At 41.1% G+C, this 20,810-nt stretch overlaps 1 protein-coding gene across 1 annotated transcript in view; it reads left to right on the top strand.

The window, feature by feature from the left end:
- etv4 (ETS variant transcription factor 4) overlaps nucleotides 1–19,919 on the top strand; it is a 39,819-nt gene extending 19,900 nt beyond the window's left edge. Inside the window, exons 5-12 of the mRNA XM_079577685.1 lie at nucleotides 4,960–5,089; nucleotides 6,316–6,498; nucleotides 6,605–7,023; nucleotides 11,275–11,343; nucleotides 13,583–13,630; nucleotides 15,881–16,059; nucleotides 18,334–18,435; nucleotides 19,456–19,919. Of these exons, the coding sequence (XP_079433811.1) occupies nucleotides 4,960–5,089; nucleotides 6,316–6,498; nucleotides 6,605–7,023; nucleotides 11,275–11,343; nucleotides 13,583–13,630; nucleotides 15,881–16,059; nucleotides 18,334–18,435; nucleotides 19,456–19,683 (1,358 nt within the window). The 3' untranslated portion in view covers nucleotides 19,684–19,919. The remainder of the gene's footprint in view (nucleotides 1–4,959; nucleotides 5,090–6,315; nucleotides 6,499–6,604; nucleotides 7,024–11,274; nucleotides 11,344–13,582; nucleotides 13,631–15,880; nucleotides 16,060–18,333; nucleotides 18,436–19,455) is intronic.
- Nucleotides 19,920–20,810: the final 891 nt, after the last annotated feature.

The following is a 20,810-nucleotide window of genomic DNA, read 5'->3' as shown; positions in this document are numbered from 1 at the left end:
TTTACATATGTAAGGGCCCATCTCCAACCTGACTATGGCGCGGGTCATCCCTAAACGAACTACTCAGAATGGGGTGTCAAAGGGAGACGCCGAAGAATGCTGCAAAATAAGGAAGGAGGAGATAAGGGACTAGGAGTGAGGAAGCCCTGTGACCTTATCAGTGGAGGAGCTGCCTTGGGTTTATTTAAGACACGTGAATCTCTCAGACTGAGCTACAAAACTGAATTGGGACAGTGTGAGGAAAGTAAACCAAACAAAATACAATGTTTTGGAAAGCTCATGAAAAAGCTATAGATACAGTGGGCTCAAAAAGTATTCATGCCCCTTTATTTATTTACTTATTATGTTAATGGTTGATTAAAACTTCAGCAAAATCCACACTTACATAGAGTGACTGTACCTTTCTATATTAGGGTTTACATGCATGATCAAGCCACAAAAATAACAACATTTGTCCAACGTTATTATTGGATTAGTACAAGGTTAAATAGTGTATGTATCCTTCTGTATTTAGTCCTGTTTTATCTCAAATCTGAGCTTTGAGAGGCTTCAGCGATTGTATACTGGAACTGTCTGTGCACTTCTAAACACTTCCACCATTCTTCACGCTTCACACTCAGGGTCACGAACTCGGCCTCTTCCTCTTCAACAATAAAAAATTATGAAGATCTGGACGAGCAGGTGATGTAACGTTAAGCAAGGAGTCAACAGGAGGTCGCAATGGAGAGGAACAAGCGCAGGTTGTGTTTACACGACTGACATGACAGTTTAAACTTGGGACACAAAACGGTCTGAAGACAAATTTGCCAAGGCTTGGTATTATTTGATGTAACTTAGTTTCCTGGAATCTGGAGTCTTTTGCAAATGATATTTCTATAATCTGTACATCAGTCATGGCCTTTAAGACTCAGGTTTTGCCTTTTCAATAATTAACTTTAAACAGATGTAGCACAATTTAGAAGATAAGTTGAAATCTGAGTTTGTCCTAGACCGTATCATAGAATAAAATATAGTAAAAAGCATGCAAATGCAAAAGCAATGCAGTGTGATAGAGTGAGTGAATTGACTTCTGGCATTGTAGCCAAATAAATCAGAAGGTGTTGTTGGCAAGCACCAGCTTTAGCGAATCACTGGAAATCTAATTTGGGTGTGTCATTTATTATATGTTGCAGAATTATTGTTTGATCAACCACAATATTTGCAAATATGCAAAGAGAGCTATTTTTAATGTATGCTATTCTATCTGTGTCCAATGACAACCTTTTGCTGAAATCTGTTCACATAAAACTGATTGCACATGACTTTATGACTCATGGGAATAACATATCTGGCAGAATTGTACAATAAAAAGTAATACCAACGTTTATATACACCCAGTTTCTTCTGTATTCTAGGCAAATATTAAATTCAGTGTATTTATGTGTTCTTTTACAAAACTCTACATAGTTTATTTGGATTTCACAGTGAATATTTTGTGAAAATGAGACTCCACAGAAGCTATTCATAGCTTATAATAGCGATTCATTCTGTTCATTCATACTAAGAGCACTATAAACACTAATGTACCCTATACAGACACAAATACCTAATTATCTTCTGTACCAGTCACACCGTACCATCAATAATAACTGCTAAGTGCAAATGCGTGGTCATCACTGAACTTATTAATACAATGAAGAGGCCTCATACTCAGAAAGGATACGCTGATTCCTGTCCCGGGCCATATTGCCTGAAATGGGCCGTCCTAACCGAAAGCCAAATCCAGTCAGAGGAAACTGCAGCCGGGCGCATTAGCAGCTTGACTCGGATGCTTTGCGACTGGAGTTGTGTACACAGTCTGTAAGGGTTGTTTGCAGGTCATGACCGTGGCAGAGGAAAGCTACAATACTAATAGACAAGCGCACACTGGCATTGTGAGTATTAGCGGGTCAGGTGCCACCCCATAGTGTGCACAGGCGGAGCAGAGCAATGCAGACTGAGAGGAGGCAGGGATCCGCGCTGTCTGACTGGGAAATCTGTCTAAATGCCCTTTAATCCAGTTGAGCTGCAGCAAAAGCCGACACTTCCTCACCTGCCTGACGGCCGTGGGAGAGTGAGCAAAGCCACATATAGGATTATTATCACGATGAACCGCGATCGTTTGATGTTACAACTGGATTGGTGGCTTGATCACATACAACTCTACAATAGACAGTGGGAAAGAATTCGAGTTATCTGTGGGTAAAGCGCATACCAGTGCATAAGGTAGCACAAACCACAGCTTTGACGTGGATTACTTTCATAAACAGGTTTTTCTTTCAAGTCTGCCAACAGTTTGGGATTGTCAAGATCTTAGCTTTGTGTTGAAAATGTATCATACTATTAGTGCTTAGTGCTTAGTTTGTATCCAAATCTGGCTTTGTGGTGAGAAATTCAAAGGAATTGCATCCAGCATGCAAAGCCAGCTCGCTGAGGATTTGGAATTTTCTCAGAGGATTACATATATAATATTATATTATATTTTATACATTATTTACAGTATTTTATCAGGGTTTCAGGGAGCAACAGGTCAAATGTTATGCTTTTTAATGCTCACATATACTTCTAAGGCAACAACAAAAAAATCTGTGCACATTTCATTTTGAACAACATACAACATGTTACATCAAACAGAGAAATGAGAAATGCAACTATTCGAAAACAAATTAGACATAAGGGTGAACTTTTGAGCAAAAAAAAAAAAAGAAATACAATTTCAGCCAAAACTATAGCTGAATGACTTTTAGACCAAATTTGAATAGAATCATATTTACTGCTTTTAATGACATTGAAGTTTTTTATTTTGCCACAATTCGTTTCACTACTTTTAAAGCTGCATTATGCAACTTTTTATGTGGAAAAAAGAAAGTTGATATTTGTGTGTGTTTGACCTTGTAGTTACCCAGAGGCTGTGTGAGTGGTCAGCATTGTGCCTTTACTTTCCATCACAGTGGTCTCTATGACACTCCAGGATCAATTATTCGGAAGGTTTTCACTCCTGACAGACCCTCTCACCAGAAAACCTAGAAAACAATTGATCCTGAGGCGTTGTAGAGACCACTGTGATGGAAAGAAAAAGCGCCATGCTGACCACTCATACAGCTGCTAGGTCAATACAAAGTCTAATATGCACAAACATTAACTTTTTGTTTCCACATAAAGTAAAAACAAGAGATAGGTGGTTATGGCAGTTCGGACCTGTCCTCTTAGGAGCAGGCAGTGTTTTAATAGGCCTCTATCTTGTGTTAAACAGTCTTACGTTTAATACACAAGTTGGGGCAAAACATCCTTAGCTGAAAGCTCACTATGCGATGTAATACACAGATATAAAAACAATACATTTACAATATATATATGTACAAAGAAGATATAGATAGACCAAGATCATGGAGTGCAATATAAACAGTTTAGAACTGACATGAATGACACTGAAGCTTTATCTATTGCAGAACCACAAGCATTTGGATACATACTATGAAGTTGTTGGTATTTTCCGCATTACTTCACTCTCTGAAAAGGGGGCTGTCCTTGTGGTGCGAACTCAGACGGACACTTTTCCCTCTCCTTTTTTGTGAATGGACTGGACCATATAATTACCTGGGCTGTGCTATTCAGTGTGGCCTGCCCCGTCGGCTCCACACCCACTGCAGGCACCCCGGCACTTTTTACACACCGCTGCCAGCTCATAGACAGACACAGACTGGCCAGGTGCACGCTCCTGGGTCTACGTGCACACTCGCACACACACACACAATTCTGGCCTCCCCCCCCTCAGCTGGAAGTGCACAGCTGCTCCTGTTTACCCTGTCGGGACCAGAAAAACATCCTGTACAGTTCTCCGGGTGAAAACCTCCCCTCGAATAATAAACACGAGTCATCGGCGCAGTTTGAAGCCTCACTTTGGGTGGGTTTTGTGTGCACGGAGGATAGGCCTCTTCAGCAGCATGACTTGATAGACAGGGCGCAAAGGAGAAAAAAGTCCAAAGTTGATTGGTTAAATGGGAACAACCATATAATTTCCCTACTGCTTGGAATTATCTATTAGTATTGAAGGAAATCTAGCTTAAAGACGTTTTAAGCCATGCAATTTGTACCTATTCAAAGCTTGGATAAATACAGATTTATATTTGACTAGTTGTTCCTCAATCGACAGCATACGTATCCCTAAATCCTGCAGAATATTGTCTTTGTTGGGGCCAAATTCACAAAGCGCTGCACCCATGGATCAAAAGCACACTTTGTTTTTAAAAAACATGAACTTTGTGGTCAATATCTGCGCACACAGAGCAGATGTACCAGTAAGTTTCTCTTCTCTTCATATGAAACTGCAAAAAAGAACATCATGTGTGCTGTGAACGATTAAAGTGTGTGTCCAGTCTTTTGAAAAAGGAAGTAATGCGCAAACCATGAATTATTTTCAAGGTTTTGACGAATTTCGTACGTTTTTTTGTTTTTGTTAATCGAGGTCAGTCATTGGTGTTCACTGTATTCTCAAGAAAAACTAACTGCATGCCACATGACGGTAAAATCCAATAGCTGCTTTGACAATAAAACATAGTGGTGCTTGACTTGACTTTGACCAAGGAAGTTTTGGCTCTTGTTGTGTCTGGAGCCTCGAGGAGGAGAAATGGGCGAGGGCCCTGTTGGAATGCAGTCGTGTGCGAGCTTGTGTGTGTCCTATATATACGAGTGCGTGTTTTTTTTTTAAAAGTGCTATGTTTATTCACGTCTGTCTGCCTCCTCCCCTCCGTGGTGTTGTGCAGCTGACGGTCTCTTAAGCATTTTGGTTGGCACGTAAAACAGATTCCAGCGAAGACACAAAGTATTTGTCTCTGCCTTTAAGTAGTATCGGGGAAGGGCTAAAGAAAGGCGAGCAGACAAAGCGGCCCGTGTTTGGTACCAAATCTCATCTGTCGGTGTTGTTTTGTTTGTCTTTTACAGCGGTGGCATTTCACAGCCCTCCAGTCACTATAAAGAAGGAACCACAGAGTCCCGGGTCGGACCCCAGTCAGTCCTGTAGCCACAAGCAGACGTTCAGCTACCCCAGCGGAGAGCAGTGCCTTTATGCCAGGTTGGGACACCAAATAAAAAAAAACTTTATGTAAACATCCTAGACAGCAGTTCACAATCAAACCAAACTATCACTGGAAATATTTTGCATTGGACCATCAAGGACGAAGTATTACTGCTTGGACAAAGCAGGCACTATTGATTGACTACAAAGCTAAACCAGGAGTGACTTGGAGTTTTATTTTATTTTATTTAACCGGGAAGTTCACTGAGATGGATAATCTTTTGAGCAGAATGTTAACTGCTCAAATAAACAAATAAACAAAACTAAAGTAAATCCCTTTTTCGAAACAGACCTGGCCAAGACATGCACTAAGACAACTTGATGACTATGACCTACTTGATGACCTATGACTAAAATGAGACTAAATCAAAATGAAAAGAAGAGACTATAATCAACCAAACTTCCCATGACAGTCTAAAAGAGCCTCAAATCATTTGAATTAAATAAGCCAAAGGAACAGCTCTGAGCTTTGTTCATGAGGAGAAGCTCCATAAAGCAGAGGACCTTGATTAAATATGATTATAATTTATAATTTACTAAATTTATATGCAATTCTAGTCCACTAAAACTAGACTAACATTTAAGAGCATTTTATGACTAAATCTCAACTAAAATGAAATGACATTTTTGTCAAAAGATTAAGACTAAAACTACATTAAAACACTGGTCTAAACCGGGACCAAAACAGTAAATTAGGTCTCATGTTTGACTGACTCAAGAAATGAGCAGGAAATAAGCAGGAAATAAGCATGAATAAGCATAACTCAGGAGTACCATCACCTGTAGCACAGTTTGAGAGTCATTGACCAAAACAAAACTGTAAATGGTGCCTATATTAAGAACAATTATTACAACATATCACCAAATTGTTGTTCAAAATATGAGGTGACGGAATATCCATGGCAAAAAATGCTTATTGAAGTGGATTTTTTTGGTGTCATATTCAAGACAATTCTAAAAAAAATTCTCACATTGTTCAACCCTGACGTATACCCAATGACCGAGCACACCGACACTAAAGCTGCTCTGCTCAGCCGTCCCTCACCCTGACCACATCATATTGACGACTGCGCCGCACCAGCAGAGGCCTGTAGCACTTCTGTTATCGCTTCTGTTAGCTTTATCGACAGTCACAAACGAAAACAAGCCCCGAGGACAGCCGTGTTTCAAACGCCCAGTGTATGTCTAATACATCGATGTGTTTATGTGTGTGCGCCCCACAGTGCCTATGAGCAGAAAAGGGCTGCTGCCGGGGCCAAGAGCTCCTGCCCCGGGACCCCCATGTCACCCATGCAACAGCATTACTCCCCCAAACCCACTGCAGCGGGACGGCCCGACGCTGGATACATGAACCACGCCCCTGCCTCACAGCCACTGCCCAGCAACAGCTACCACCTCAATCCCAGGTACACAAGCACAAGAGTTGGCTAGATTAGAGTGAGATTATAGATTGATTGGATTATTTTACAGTATTTTTCTCTATACCGTACTAAAAGCCATATTTCTCTTCAGTTCCAGGTACCAGGGCCATTCAGGAGACCCCATGGCCCCCCCGCAGTTCCCCCCTGCCGCCCCGACCTTCCAGCGCATGCCCTCTGCCCCGTCAGGACACGGCAGCGGCGGGACAGGGGCCGGAGGCGGCGGGGGTCCCGGTGGAGGAGGAGGTGGAGGGGGCGGCGGCGGGGGTCCCAGCGGAGGCTATCACAGGCAGCACTCAGACCCCTGCATGCCCTACCTGCAGCAGAGCTTTAAGCAGGAGTACCTGGACCCCATGTACGAGAGGGCCGCTCAGGGCATGACGGGCGCGGGACACGGGCCCAGGCCACACCCGCATCCACACCCCCACCCGCACTCACACCCGCATCAGCACCGGTTCCCCCCCGCCCACATGATGGTCAAGCAGGAGCCCACAGACTACACCTACGAACCCGGTGAGTGGCATCGCAGACGAGTTATTGTGTCCAAGGTCTGGGTCTGGTTTGGATGGAGATTTATGAAAATAATTAAAAGAATAGATACAGATGGCATCTCCGTAATTGCCCATATATGGTCATGTTTGAATACAGTTAAGGGGGAAAACTATTTGGAGAAAAATCTAAACTTTCTCTAATTATTCAAAAAATACTTTAACAAATGCTGAATTATGAATATAGGTTTCTACAGCCCATAAATACATAAATAACAGAGAATGCTAACATGATGCTTCATATTAGCGTCATGCTAGTGCTAACACTAGCTAGTGCTAGCTCCAACTGCGCTTTTTTTTCACGATGCCGTCTGTATCTATAGTCTGAAAGCAGTAATTTGTTGTTTAAGCTGCAAGTTGTTTTCAAACGCCTGTCATGAATTGGAAAGAGCCATACTTATTTGTATTCATCATTTAAAAAAAATCTAATTGAATATTGAGATTGATCAATATGAAGGACAAACATTATTTTTTTATTGTATTGCCATATTTATGAAAATGAAATGTTCATAAAAATGTGAAACTACAAGATTATAAACCGAACATCCCTGTGTAGGCTTGTACACTGAAAGAAGTGTTTTGTGAACCAACTTAAAACATATTTGGTAATTTTGGTAACAATTGGTAACACAAAATTTAATTATGTTTATTTCACTTATCTTCAAATGTTTAACAAACTGATATGTCAAAGTTTTTTTTTTTTTATATCAGTCTGTTAAACAATAGAAGATAAGTTAAATACACTTAATTTAAATTGGTGCTACCAAATGAAGTCATTTTGTTTAAGTAGTAGTACATTAGTAGTCGGACAGGGGTCTGCAACCTTCAATTTCAAGAGCCAATTCAACCTGTTTCAAACCGAGAATTAAAAGTAAAAAAGAGTCACAATAGAGGAGGAACTGGAGGGTCCTTTTCCTGGAAAATTTGTCACTGCCTTCATTTTTCCTCAAATAGACAAATACCTATAGATAAATAAAATCATCTTTTAATAACACTTACTAACATCTTTTAATAACACTTACTAAGTGTACTTAATAAACTCTTGAGATAGAACTTGCTCACCCCTGGGTAATGTAAATAGTACTTTTAAACAAGCAAGTGAAATCTAATTCTCCTGGCTCTGACCTCTATACGCTGCCTAAATGAAAATATTTAGTCGGAAATAATTATAAGTAACTAATTTTCTCCCAAGCCAGAGTTAGAGTTCCAATATCCACCTCCACACTTGTGCTTTAATCTTACCTAATGCTTGTGGAAAAACCAGAGGTAAACACTGATGATCAGAATAGTCTCCCCTCGACAAAGGAGCGTTTAAACCTTGGATGAACATGTGAGATGATGACATATTATGACTGTCACTTGCTAATCTGTTCCGCTCTTTCCAAACACCTTTCTATACAAAGTCTCACTGGTGTGCGTAGCAAACTAAAGAACAAAATGTCCAAAAGGCAAAACAAATGTATTCACTGTATCCACCCTGCCCTCCCTTTCTTCAAACTCCTCCCTTCAACTCTTTGACACTTTGAAGAAAAAAAAAAGGATGTTTTTTTTTTTTTTTTTAAACTTGCGGTTGCTCCACTCCCCCATCCCTCCCTCCCTCGTGCACAGCGCTCGGTGAAAGAGAGGCGCAGAGGAATTTCATTGAGAAAATGGAGGGCACTGGAAAGACTAGAGTCCCCAGTGGAGCGCAAGCAGGTCTCAGGTTGCACCAGCGGCTTCCTTTTTGTGCCGGCAGATGAACTCATAATGGAAAAATGAGCGTGGCCGCGGTAATTCGAGCTGCTCACTGGCTGGGCTCTGGAGGGCGGAGGGGGGTGAGGAGGGCCGATAGAGAGGGGGCACAGGGTGGAGTAGCCAGGCCAGGATTTTAACAAGATACTGTAAGTGCTGCAGCTGGAGACAGTGCAGAGGATGGGTATGAACGAGAGGGGAAATATTTCACTGACCGAAGGAGTTCAAAACAATGGTCAACTCTATGGTCAACAATGGTCAACTCTATCTACTGCTAAGTACTTAGTATGGTTGGCTGTGGACATATATATATATATATATCACTTTTTAAGGGGGTTTACAGTTAAAGATAAACTCAATGTTGTGATGCCAGCTCTGATTGAATGCATTTCTAATCTTCTCAGTTTCACAACAACTAGTCTATAAGTTCACAGTCATTAAAAAGGCTTTATAATTATATGCAAACAGTGTTGGGCAAGTTACTTAAAATTGTAATACAGTATACTCTATATTAGTGATTACAGCTCTAAAAATGTAGTATGTTTGTATTACATAATCACTGTTTCAACAATGTAGCTGAGATACACTACTTTGAGTTACCTTTGAGTTACTTTTGGGAAAATATAAACTAATTATAGCAAAAGTGCAGTCAAAGATTTCTTTCATTTCCCCATTGTCTCGTGTTTTGTTTTGAGGACATTAACTACAGACTTCAGATCTTATACACCAGTGTCCATCTTGATTTGGTGCTGCCTTTTACTTTGGGGGAGTTTGGCATTTCTCTGTTCATACATTTGAATGCACTTGTAACTCGAGTTACTTGAAATGTAATTACTAAGTTACATAGTTTGTGTAATATGTTATATTCCTTGGTGACTGAAAAAAGTAATACATTTTTGTAACTCGTTGCCATTGTAATATATTACCCCCAACACTGGATGCAAACATATCATTTAATCTGCTTTAAGAATATATTGAAAGACAAAACTAATGTTATACCACAACTAGAGAAAACATACAATAGGGTCTTTATATTTCTACAACTACAACAACACTAAAATAAACTTTTACTTCTAGTATTTCCAATTTTTAAAAAACGGGATGATAAATGGATGACATGAACCAGATTTTATATTTATTGTGCCTAATCTATATGAATTATGAAATAAGAATTTCACTGAAAATGAGAAGTACATTGATGTTACCAATGACGGTATAATGAGTGGAAAAAGGTTGGTGTATGCAAATTTCAAATATTACATTTATCTGACCTCATTGACCTACAAAACATCTCACACATTTAGTCCAACAGCTCTCTTTGTATTTATGAAGCATTAATTGTTTCCTGTCATCCCATTAATAAAAATATAATTACAATTTGACTATGTTTTGGAACAGGCGTGTCCTGCCGGCTACACACGTCGCACAATAAAACCTGAACCCAAGTCAAAACCAACAACAAAACCGCTTCCTTTTCATCTTTACAAAACGCGGACAATGCCAGCTGCCGGTTTGTGAATGGGGCTTTGGAGTTTCACATCCAAATTGGCATACCATCACTAATCACCGCCATTGTGCGGTGTGAAAGACACCGAGTGCCCCACAATAAGCAGGATACAAATAACCGGCTCGCACTCGCTCACGCCCCAATCTGGTCTCGGTGGGAGCGCAACGGTTCCCAACGCCAACGAAGCCGCGTCTGAGTTTCTTTTTTTTCACTATGATCCACTTTTTGATTGATATTGTATTGATTGACTTAATATTGTAGATTACACTTACTAAAACTACTGACTAAATGGGAGGAAAAATCTCAAAAGGCTATAACTAAAATGTATTGTTTAATTTAAAAAAAACACTGCTGGACAATATTGCTCAGATTGATTGAGGCAAATATAAGGCTTTGATTTGTCCCCATGGCATCTTATCACAGCGGCTGCATTCTCCACCGATGAGTCACTCTGTATAGAGCTAGAGGCTACAGAGCTACACCTTTAAGATCAAGTTTCTCCCATTGAAAGAGCGGGTGATAATAGACAAGCAGTTATGGATAAAAAGGTTAGGAGACACGCCTTTTACATGACCAGAATATACAGTTTATTTGACGGTACACGGCATGTGAAAGTCAATGCTAAACGTTCTAATGTTACAAAGTAGCTCATTATTCCCGAAATAAGCCCAGACTTGCAGGAGATGTTTCCCGAGAAGATTAATTTCTGTTCCACTGAACTGTACAGGAGTCAGTCGGTGATGTGCCCCGACAGTGCCGACATTGTATACTTTACCATTTTTCTGGTCTGGTGAAGGTGCCTCGCTCGAGGCCTAAAAATACCCGCAAACGAAAGAGAGAAGTGATAGAAATGCAGCCGTTGCCCTTCAAGTGTTTTGCTCGTTCTTGCTTTGAGCGTTGAGGCAGAAATTTGCATATAAAAGTATTTTAGACTACATGAGTCGTATTGTTAATTTACTTTTATGTTATTTTTTGCAGATGTGCCTGGATGTCCCTCTATGTACCACCACAATGATGGATATCCAAATCCCCAACACAGCAATGAAGGTAAGGCTCCATTTGATTCTGCTGCTATAATTCCAAATACACATGTCAGAACACTGAAAAATGTAAAAAAAAAAACAACAACAACAACATAATAATAGTAATTAAAAAAAATGGCCAAGAGGGTAAAGCTTGGTTACCTTAATAAATCCTTTTCATAGTCCCTCTGGGGGGGTAATACAAGTGCTAATGGGATGATTCGGGGGTCTTTCATCTCCCCTGGTGTCTCTGGCCCGAAAACCACACTTGCAACTTTCCCTGCACTGGGTCAGAGTCACCAATACACACTAATGGAATCACGAAGAAGAAGCTAACAGGTTAATGGGCAAAGCTAACTGCGAGCTAGCACCACTTAAACAGTATTTACAACCAAGATTGAGTGAAAAAAATAATCTCCATTGTATAATTGGATGTACAATAGCCCTCTCTCCCTCTGTCTTTTCTGTCAGCGTAGTATTTACTCTCATGGACAATTAATGAGTAAAAACATGCTACAACACCTGCAGTGGCGCTCATGGCCTCTAGGGGCATGACTAACTTAACACTGCTCGCAGAGCAAATTATAGGTTGCTGAATTTGTCTTCTCCTCACCCTTCTCTGTGTTGCATTTGACTCTTTACTATTCTGTCCAATGAAAGCTAAAACTTTCAATAAACAATAGATAACTGAGCAGTAAAACAACAGCAGTAAAACAACAGCCATGCATGCAGTTGTTGTTGGATCGACGTTTTTACCATCACGACCAATTTGGAATCAAAGTAACAAATCTCCAAAAAAGCAAGGCTTACATTTACAGAAACTGCTGCTTTTCAATACCTAAAGATGTAGACTTTCCTATCTCTTCATTGCCCATGACCCAACGAGATGTTATAAAGAATATCAAAGCTTAGGAGCATTAAGTAGTAAACGGCTGATTAAAGCGTAACATAGGACTTTTCAAATCGACGCATTCTGTTTTGTTTTTGGGACTCGCCGTGCACATGTTGTAATTGCGTGTATGAAATCTCTCAGGCCCTCCCCAGTTGTGGTCATTGGCTAACAGGCTGAGAGTGTCGCGTGTTTCCATTGGCTAACGGGCGCCGCGTGCGTGTTGATGTTGGCCCGCGTCGCGCCTCTCCCCGGCCTCAAGAATCTCTGAATAAACACAACTTCTGGAAAAAGACCACTGTTTTCCGAAAGCAAAAAGGAGGACAATCTGCCAATCAGGGTGACTGTTTAGAAAAAGTGTCACTTACAGCGAAGCGCGGACAATGAAGAAAGAGGAGATGAAGAAGTTCTCTCTACTCAGAGAGAATCAATCAGATAAAGTAGGCAAAATATGCATTCGACTGTTAAGACCTTTTACCACTCGCCTTAACCCAGTCCATTTTCTCCAGTTCGGCATTTCCCAAATCTAAAGTTTCTCGACTGGATCTTACAGCCTATAGGTCAGGGTTGTGACTTTCTTTGTTGTGTTGTCGCTGTATTTTTGTCACATTTTTAGAAGCGATTCTGTGGCGTTTTCGTCTTTCTTTTTTTTTGGTCTTGTTTTTGTCATTTTTTGTTGCTTTCTTCATTGCTTTTTGATGCTTTTTTTGTGTGTTATTGTTGCTTTTCCAGCTCCCTTTAAAACAAACTAAGCCGAATAAACGAACAAGCAAAAAAACACACAACAATAATCACACAATTCCACAAGTAAAATTCACAAAACCCAAATCAAGTTTTTCTTCAGCATATTTCAAAAACGGTTGCCAGATTTCCGAGAAAGATGCATCACTGCCTTTAAGGGTATGTCTGATCTTCTCAATTTTTAAGAAATATAGAATGTCTTTGATCCACTGCGAATGAGGGGGAGGTTTTTCGTCACTTTTTAATCGTGTTCAAGAAGTGGACTGGGGGAAATGGGCTCGGTTCAGGTGGGTGTTAAGAGGTTAAAGAAGTGGGTACAAGTGAGTAAAAGTAAAGCATTTAAAAAGTAGGATTCCTGAAGTTGTAAATTTCATGCGACTGATACTTCTACTGCAGTTAGCAAATTCTAGGTAATCCTCCAAAGCTCAACCATTGCTACCACAGTCGACTTCACTGTAAAACCTCCTATATCTCCAACTATAACAGAGATCGATTACAATTCAAATGTACCATACAGTAATAAAGCTATGTGGTTCCCTCTTATCTCTGGTTTTCACAGCAAGACACTGTTTCCCAATTCTCCTTTTCTGCCCAAGGCCTTCTTTAATTCACACAATCCTCCTCTTTGTTGCAGGCTATCTATTCGAAAACGACTCCCGCGTGGTGCCCGAGAAGTTCGAAGGTGAGACTCCCTCCTTCACTCTCTGTCTCTGTCTCTCTCTCTCTCGCTTCACACAGCCCATTTCAACCGCACACCGCAACCCATTTGGCAAGGTGTCGGCACGCAATAATCCCGAAACCCTAACCATATTGTCGCCTGGGCCAATCTCTATCTGCCACTATCAAGTTATAAGGATTCCAGCACCAGTCTTTGTTTTAGAGCTTAGCCAGTAGGTTTGGTTTCCCCCGTGTCATTGAAGGTGATTGATCCCTCGGACAGATTCGAGTGGGCACCGCGATTGGCCGATTCTGGTTGGAGCGACTCGGGAGTAACTTAGCACACGTTCTCACGTTGCTAAACTTGTGTACGACAGATCCAGTGACCAGTAAACAACAAAAAGCAAACACCAATCAGGGTCTGTTTACTTACACTTGGCTTCACCTCAGTTTGGACTCATCTGTGTAAGAGCTGCAATGCGTCACCGACATGTTTATGTTGTCCCCGTGGGCTGTAGACAAGGGCTATCCGTGACCTATTGTATCTATCCGGCCTATTGTAAATAGAATAATTGGAGCTAAACAGCGGATCGGGTGTGGAAACAGAGATTTTTTCTTTTAATAATTTACCAAAGCAACAACTCAATTCCAGTCCTTTGTGGCCTTTTATGTCTTTTTGAAGGTTGTTTTTGTCAATATAAGCACTTTGGAAAACTATCTATTCATTAAGTTTTGTTTCACCCCAACAGAGCACATTTTGTCCAGTTTGGTTTTACCCAAATCGAAAAGCTTCTTGAAAAAAGTATCAAAATAACGACGAAAACACAACAAAAGAGTGAGAAAAAACATGCTGGCAAAGCAACAAAAAAGTGACAAAAGCATGACGAAAACTTGACAAAAAAGTGACAAAAACATGACGAAAACATGACAAAAAAGTGACAAAAAACATGACGAAAACTTGACAAAAAAGTGACCAAAACATGATGAAAACTTGACGAAAAAGTGACAAAAACATGACGAAAACTTGACAAAAAAGTGACCAAAACATGATGAAAACTTGACAAAAAAGTGACAAAAACATGACGAAAACTTGACAAAAAAGTGACAAAAACTTGACAAAAAAGTGACAAAAACATGACGAAAATTTGACGAAAAAAAGCGATGATGAAGCAACAAAAAGTGACAAAAAACATGGTGAAACATGACAAAAAAGGAACAAAAACATGACAACCAAACGACAAAAACAGGGCAAAGACGCTTCAAAAATACGTTCAAAAACGTGGCGAAAACGTGACAAAAAAGGTATGATTACTTTTGTGGGTCTTAGCTTTCAAATGAGGCATTACACTGTTGCTCTCCAGTCAATTTGGGTAAAGCCAAACTGAAGACAATGCGCTCGGTTCAGGCAGGGGGTAAGAGGTTAAAGTCCAGCAGTCACGCTCATGGCTCGTGGATGTTTTTAGGTTTATCTAAGAGGAGAGGTCAGGACAGCTATAAACGCTACAGCTACAGCTTTACTAATTTGAAAAATTGTAAACAAGCTGCAGGTGGAGTTATGGCAGCCCACACCACTCAAAACTAAATAGTCTTCTAGCTTGTTTAACCAGTCTTACACGTGAAAGAAGAAGCTTCTTCTCTCGACTCAACCCCTCCAGTCCAGTCGACCGCGTATTTCCATCTCTGCTACGTCGGGAAATTCCAACACAAGTATATTTAATTGGAGTCGCGTTTCATTCCGTGTTTACTTATTGTATTGACTTTGCAGGACTATACATGCGACGCTATACATTCTATTAAGCACAAATTGGAGCCCAGTTGCTTTTAAACTTCCCCTGAATTTCCCCAGCAGCCTTTTAATCAAATATCTTGGCATTTACAGTTGAAATATTAGATGGGATTTAATAAAAATGGTCAGAAAGCATTTGACTGTGTCCAGTGGCGCAGCTGTTTGTGAAAGGTCCAGATGTCCTGGCACTGCCTAAATGCACTCACTTCCATCTGGTATTTGTCTAACTCCCCATGAACAAGAAATGTAAGAACCATTTTGAGTTAATGCGTGTCTTAAGGGAGGTCTTTTTAGTCAAGTCTTAAGTAATGGTTTGGTTTTTTGACGTGCCAAAAGCCTGTATGTACCAACTACTGGTGGTTTAGCAGGAGGGAGTACGAGGCCAATCCTTTTTCTCTCTACTAAGTGTAATATATTGCCAGTGCTCTTATTGAATTGTCCGTAGGTGCATTCCGTTGACAGTGTATTTGTCTCCCCCCCCTTCTCTAGGTGAAGTGAAGCAGGAGGCAGGCAGCGGAGGGGTATTTCGGGAGGGCACACCTTACCAGCGCCGCGGCTCCCTGCAGCTGTGGCAGTTCCTCGTGGCCCTGCTGGACGACCCCGGCAACGCGCACTTCATCGCCTGGACGGGACGGGGCATGGAGTTCAAACTCATCGAGCCTGAGGAGGTACAGAGGAACGCACTGTGATCGGGAGGCGCGGGGGGGGGGAGCACGAGCAAGTACCATGTGGCAAACACACAGTCTCATTCATCCTGGCACAGAGGGGGGGACCTATTGTACATGTTTATGGTGGTAGGGGGAAAGTGGAGCACCCCCGAAGAAGTCGTGCAAACAACACTTTGCGCCTCCCACAATAAATGGGAGGCAAGAAATGTTTGCACAAAAACCTTTCATTTGTTTGTGGTTTGCTGTTTTCTTGTGTTTGTTTTGCTACATTTTTGCCAAATTGTATGAAAACAGACAAAACTATTTTTCAAAGAAGAGATCGAGCTCGAGCCACTCACTTCAAAGTGCCATTCCAGAGAGCCAATGCGGTCACGAAAGTCAAAACAGAAACAGAAAGGCTGTGAAGCTTTAGCCTGGTGAGGCCAGAACGATTCCCCTCGGTATTTTTTATACATCCGCAAAATCAAATAGTTGCCGTGCAATAAGAGCGTGTCTCCAATCGATGTTAAAGGAACAGGCCACCGTTTTTCTATACTGAGATATGTTCTTACCTGAGCTTAGACGAGTTGATGCGTACCTGTCTGGTCTTTGGGCCCCTGGAAGAGCGTGGTCGCTTCTAACGTCACTCCCGTTTGGAGCTATAGGCATATACTGGGAGAGGCCAAATGCTACAACATCTTTGGTCAGTTTGTGTGACTGAGGGCACGCACAAAGACCAAACAGGTACACATCAACTCATCTAAGCTCGGTCAAGAACATATCTCAGTATGTAAAAATGGTGGCCTGTTCCTTTGAGTGACCAAAAACACATCGACAGGCTGTGAGTTTCATGATTCATAATCCTGCACAAATATTAACGCAAAACCGCTAATAACGCCGCATTAACGGCAGACGCTGATTGGTTTACTCCGCTTCCTGTTTCGGAATCGACACAGCGGTGACCAGACTCACTCGCTGGTACAGGAGTGAGTCTGGATTTTTCCAGGCTAGTGAAGCATGAGCACTAACTACTGTGCCACCATGCTGCCCCGGCTACCTCTTTGCAAAGCTTTACTTTGTGCAAAAGATAAACAATCCATCGTTTTAACTAAACACACGTCTTTCATTTCTTTTCTTCTTTTTGTTTTACTATAGGCCTACGCAAAATGTTACTTTTTGTATTTTTGTTTGCTTGTTTGGTTTCCCCCAAAATATTGTATCTATAATGTCATAGTACTATAATTTTTCCTTGCACTTGCTTTTTGGAAAGGTTTCGAGGTCTTCCTGAGATTAGTCAGATCAGAAGTGTGATTCAGCCACTTTCCCCAGGCAGCGGTCTATTCCCAGTCCTCCATTATCTCAGCATCCATTATTCAACACATGAAACACTGGCTTCATGAAGGAAGGACATATGCAGACACCAAACAGAGCCATCGCGCTCTCTCACCTCCTTATGTTTCGATGCAGGAGACATTTTTCTGATGTTTGAAGCCTCCGCGGTGTTGATGACTGGGCTGCATGCTTTTAGCCCAGTTCAGATAAAGCCTATAGTGTGTTTTCCATTATCTTTTACTGTACATTAAATATGGATGGCGTTTTTACAAGAGCAATTAGAGCTGAGAGAGCACTCAGAGATCAAAAGCGGGATGGTCACTTTGGGAATCGGACCGTCCTGAGTCATGCCACGGGCCCCTCCCCCCTGAACTTCCAGCTTGTTCCACTATCTTCACATGCACAAGAACGATTGACAGCGGCAAATCGTAATGCGTAATTAAATATGTGTTCAAAATGCTCTGATTCACATGCTGATGTCATGACGTGGCACTCCTCTGTGTTTTTTAGTCCTTTGCCTCTACCAACATTCACATTTTCGGAATTATTTCAAGCTATAGATTGTGAAATACAAAGGCTAATGTGTCCAGAAGTGAGTAAAGTAAAAAAACATGTCTTAAGTAGGTGAGAGGTGCGTATGTTCTGTCAGGATTGGTGCCCCCATGTTGGAGGAGAGGGGGGGGCCCATGCCCGACACCCCAGCGGTGACTCCTATTTCACTCAAAACACTGCGGGACTATGGCTGCATCCAAGCGGTAATGGGTTACATAAAAAGGAAGTGGATGCACATGTGGGGACTCGCCCTGGTGTCAGCATGTGGACTGTGTTAGGGGGAGAGTGTCCTTAACTTGGCACTGAGGACCCCCAGTGTTTATATCAATGAATTACACGTTATTGGAGTGTTTTTTTTTTTTTTGGCAGACGTGAACCTGTGATGTATAAACCCCTCTCCTCTGTGTTCAGGTGGCCCGGCTGTGGGGGATGCAAAAGAACCGTCCTGCCATGAACTACGACAAGCTCAGCCGCTCGCTGCGCTATTACTACGAGAAGGGGATCATGCAAAAGGTACAGGTCGCCTGAGAACTGCTGTTAATAGTCACAAACTCTTTATTCTCCATTTCCCCTCCTGTCATAGTGTAACCCTATGAGGAGGTGGGTAATGTGGCTTTAAAATGCTTTATACTGATATCTATTGTCAATATAAAGAATTTAAAGTGATAGTCTGTAAGTTTGCAAAGAGAGGGGAGATAGAGTGGAATTCGAAAGTGAACAATCAAATTCCTCCCAGCTCTCACCAGAAATCCCTTCTTACTTTGAAAATGAGGAGAACAGGGACAGAATTTTCAAAAGTAAACAATAAGGCTCCTCCCCCTCCCCTCCTGATTGGACATGACAGTTTGGTTCACAGGAAAAGCTCGTCTCATTGGTCAATGCGGGAGGATATTAGACAATGATTAGTTGATCTGGAAAGGAGGGACTTTACAAGAAATTATTATTATATATAAAAACTTACTTTTGGTCAAAATACAAAACCTGATGGTCGATGTTGCACATTTTATAACATCTGTAAAACATTTAGGGTTCCAGACTATCACTTTAAGTTAGTCATTAAATCAAAAAGGCTTATTAACTTTTCAGAAAATTGAATAAAAAATTATAATTTTGATAAAAGATAAAAGGTGAAACAACCCTAACCCATTCAGAATCTACATCTATAGACATTTTGGAAAAAAAGAAAACTGATACCAGCAAATTAGCATAGCATGAACATAAAACACATAAATAGAAACTGAACATTTATCCAAAACTTTAAAAAAAAAAGGTTATAAAAGCATTTATCTGTATTTTTAAGTATTTGGTCTGTTCTTTCTTGTAAATTATCCGTGCAATGATCAGAGGTTAGCATGTAGCTGGTTAGCCTCCGCTGTGGTTTTAAACTCTATATTTGATCATTTCAAAAAGTCTAAGGCAATTATGATACCGATTTTTGCTTCCATCATGGGGCGGATCCTCGACTGTTTATTTCCATAGTGCACTCATTCAGACTCATTAACAACCATTAATAAACCCTTTTCGTCTGTCCAGGTTGCAGGGGAGCGCTACGTTTACAAGTTCGTGTGTGAGCCGGAAGCGCTCATCTCTCTGGCCTTCCCCGACAATCAGCGGCCGAGCCTCAAGTCCGAGTTCGAGCGTTACGTCAACGAGGAGGACACGGTGCCCCTGTCCCACCTGGACGAGGGCGGGTCCTACCCCCCTGACCAGCCCAATCAAAACGTGGGACCACAACCCTACTCCAAAGGCTACATGTACTAAAGCTAACCCCGCCCGCCCCTCGTCTTCAGACCTCTGTACCGACCAATCATACGCCCCGACGCCCCACGCACCTCTTGCACAGGCCCCTCCCACTTGTATATAAGGCTATGGTGTTTTTGTTTTAAATTAAATCTCAATAGGGATTTTTTTTTTTTCTTTGAGTTTTTAAGAGCTGCATTCCTCTCACATAAGAGAAATATTCAATCCGTAAACAAAACTGTGGTTGAAGAGATTGCTTAATAAATACTCATTATGATACCAAACCTGGACTTGATCTTTCTTTCTGATTCACAAATTATCATAACTTTAACATCCCATTGTTTCTGAAGTTAGTTTGATATGAAGATACCGATCCGTCCAGACAGCTTCTAGTTTTTACTTGAAATACTGTATCCGCTGCATCACAAAGCCCTCATGTCAATAGTCTTAAGTTTGCTAAAGTTTTGCTGTTACTACCGACAATTTCAATAATTTAACAATCCATACGCCAATTTTGCAGAGACAAACCTCTGGGTAACGAGTCTGTCCTGCTCTTCATACTGACACTCCTTCTTATTTGAGGCACTGGCACCATCTGCTGGTCAGTTGTGGAATGGCACCTCGCCTGATACCCGTCTGGTAAAAAAAAAAAAAAAATGGAAAAAAAACATACTCCGATGACGACTGAAAACCAACAAAAACCTAAATTAAACAACCGTACCTATATTGGAAAGAACTGTTACTTAACTTAAATTGTTATATTTAAAGCTTGAAGAATGACTGACACATTACGTGCAAAGTAATGACTGTCAGGTGAAGTAACCATGTTCCACTAAAATAGCCTGTACAGACAAGAATTGCAAAGCTGATCTGTTCACATCTACATGATGTAAAAGTTCGTTTTCATTCTTGAACTGATAATGCGATCAGAAACCAGAATAAGCTCTGAACCAGTTTGAGGTAAACCTAAATAATCCCACCCAAAATCCCTCCCTGCATCTGTCCCCAATCAAGTCTATTTAATCTAATCTAAAGGCAACCCAGAATGAGATGTGATTTTAGAGCCTTTTTAAACCAGTAAGAGAGAAAAATCTGGGTCTCTATAAACCATAGTGTTAAAATTAGTGATAATTTCATGAATGAATTAA

Source organism: Gobius niger (assembly GCF_951799975.1).
Source record: "Gobius niger genome assembly, chromosome: 19".
NCBI lineage: Eukaryota > Metazoa > Chordata > Actinopteri > Gobiiformes > Gobiidae > Gobius > Gobius niger.
The sequence above is the reverse complement of the archived record's forward strand: the minus strand, read 5'-3'. Positions and strand labels throughout refer to the sequence as shown.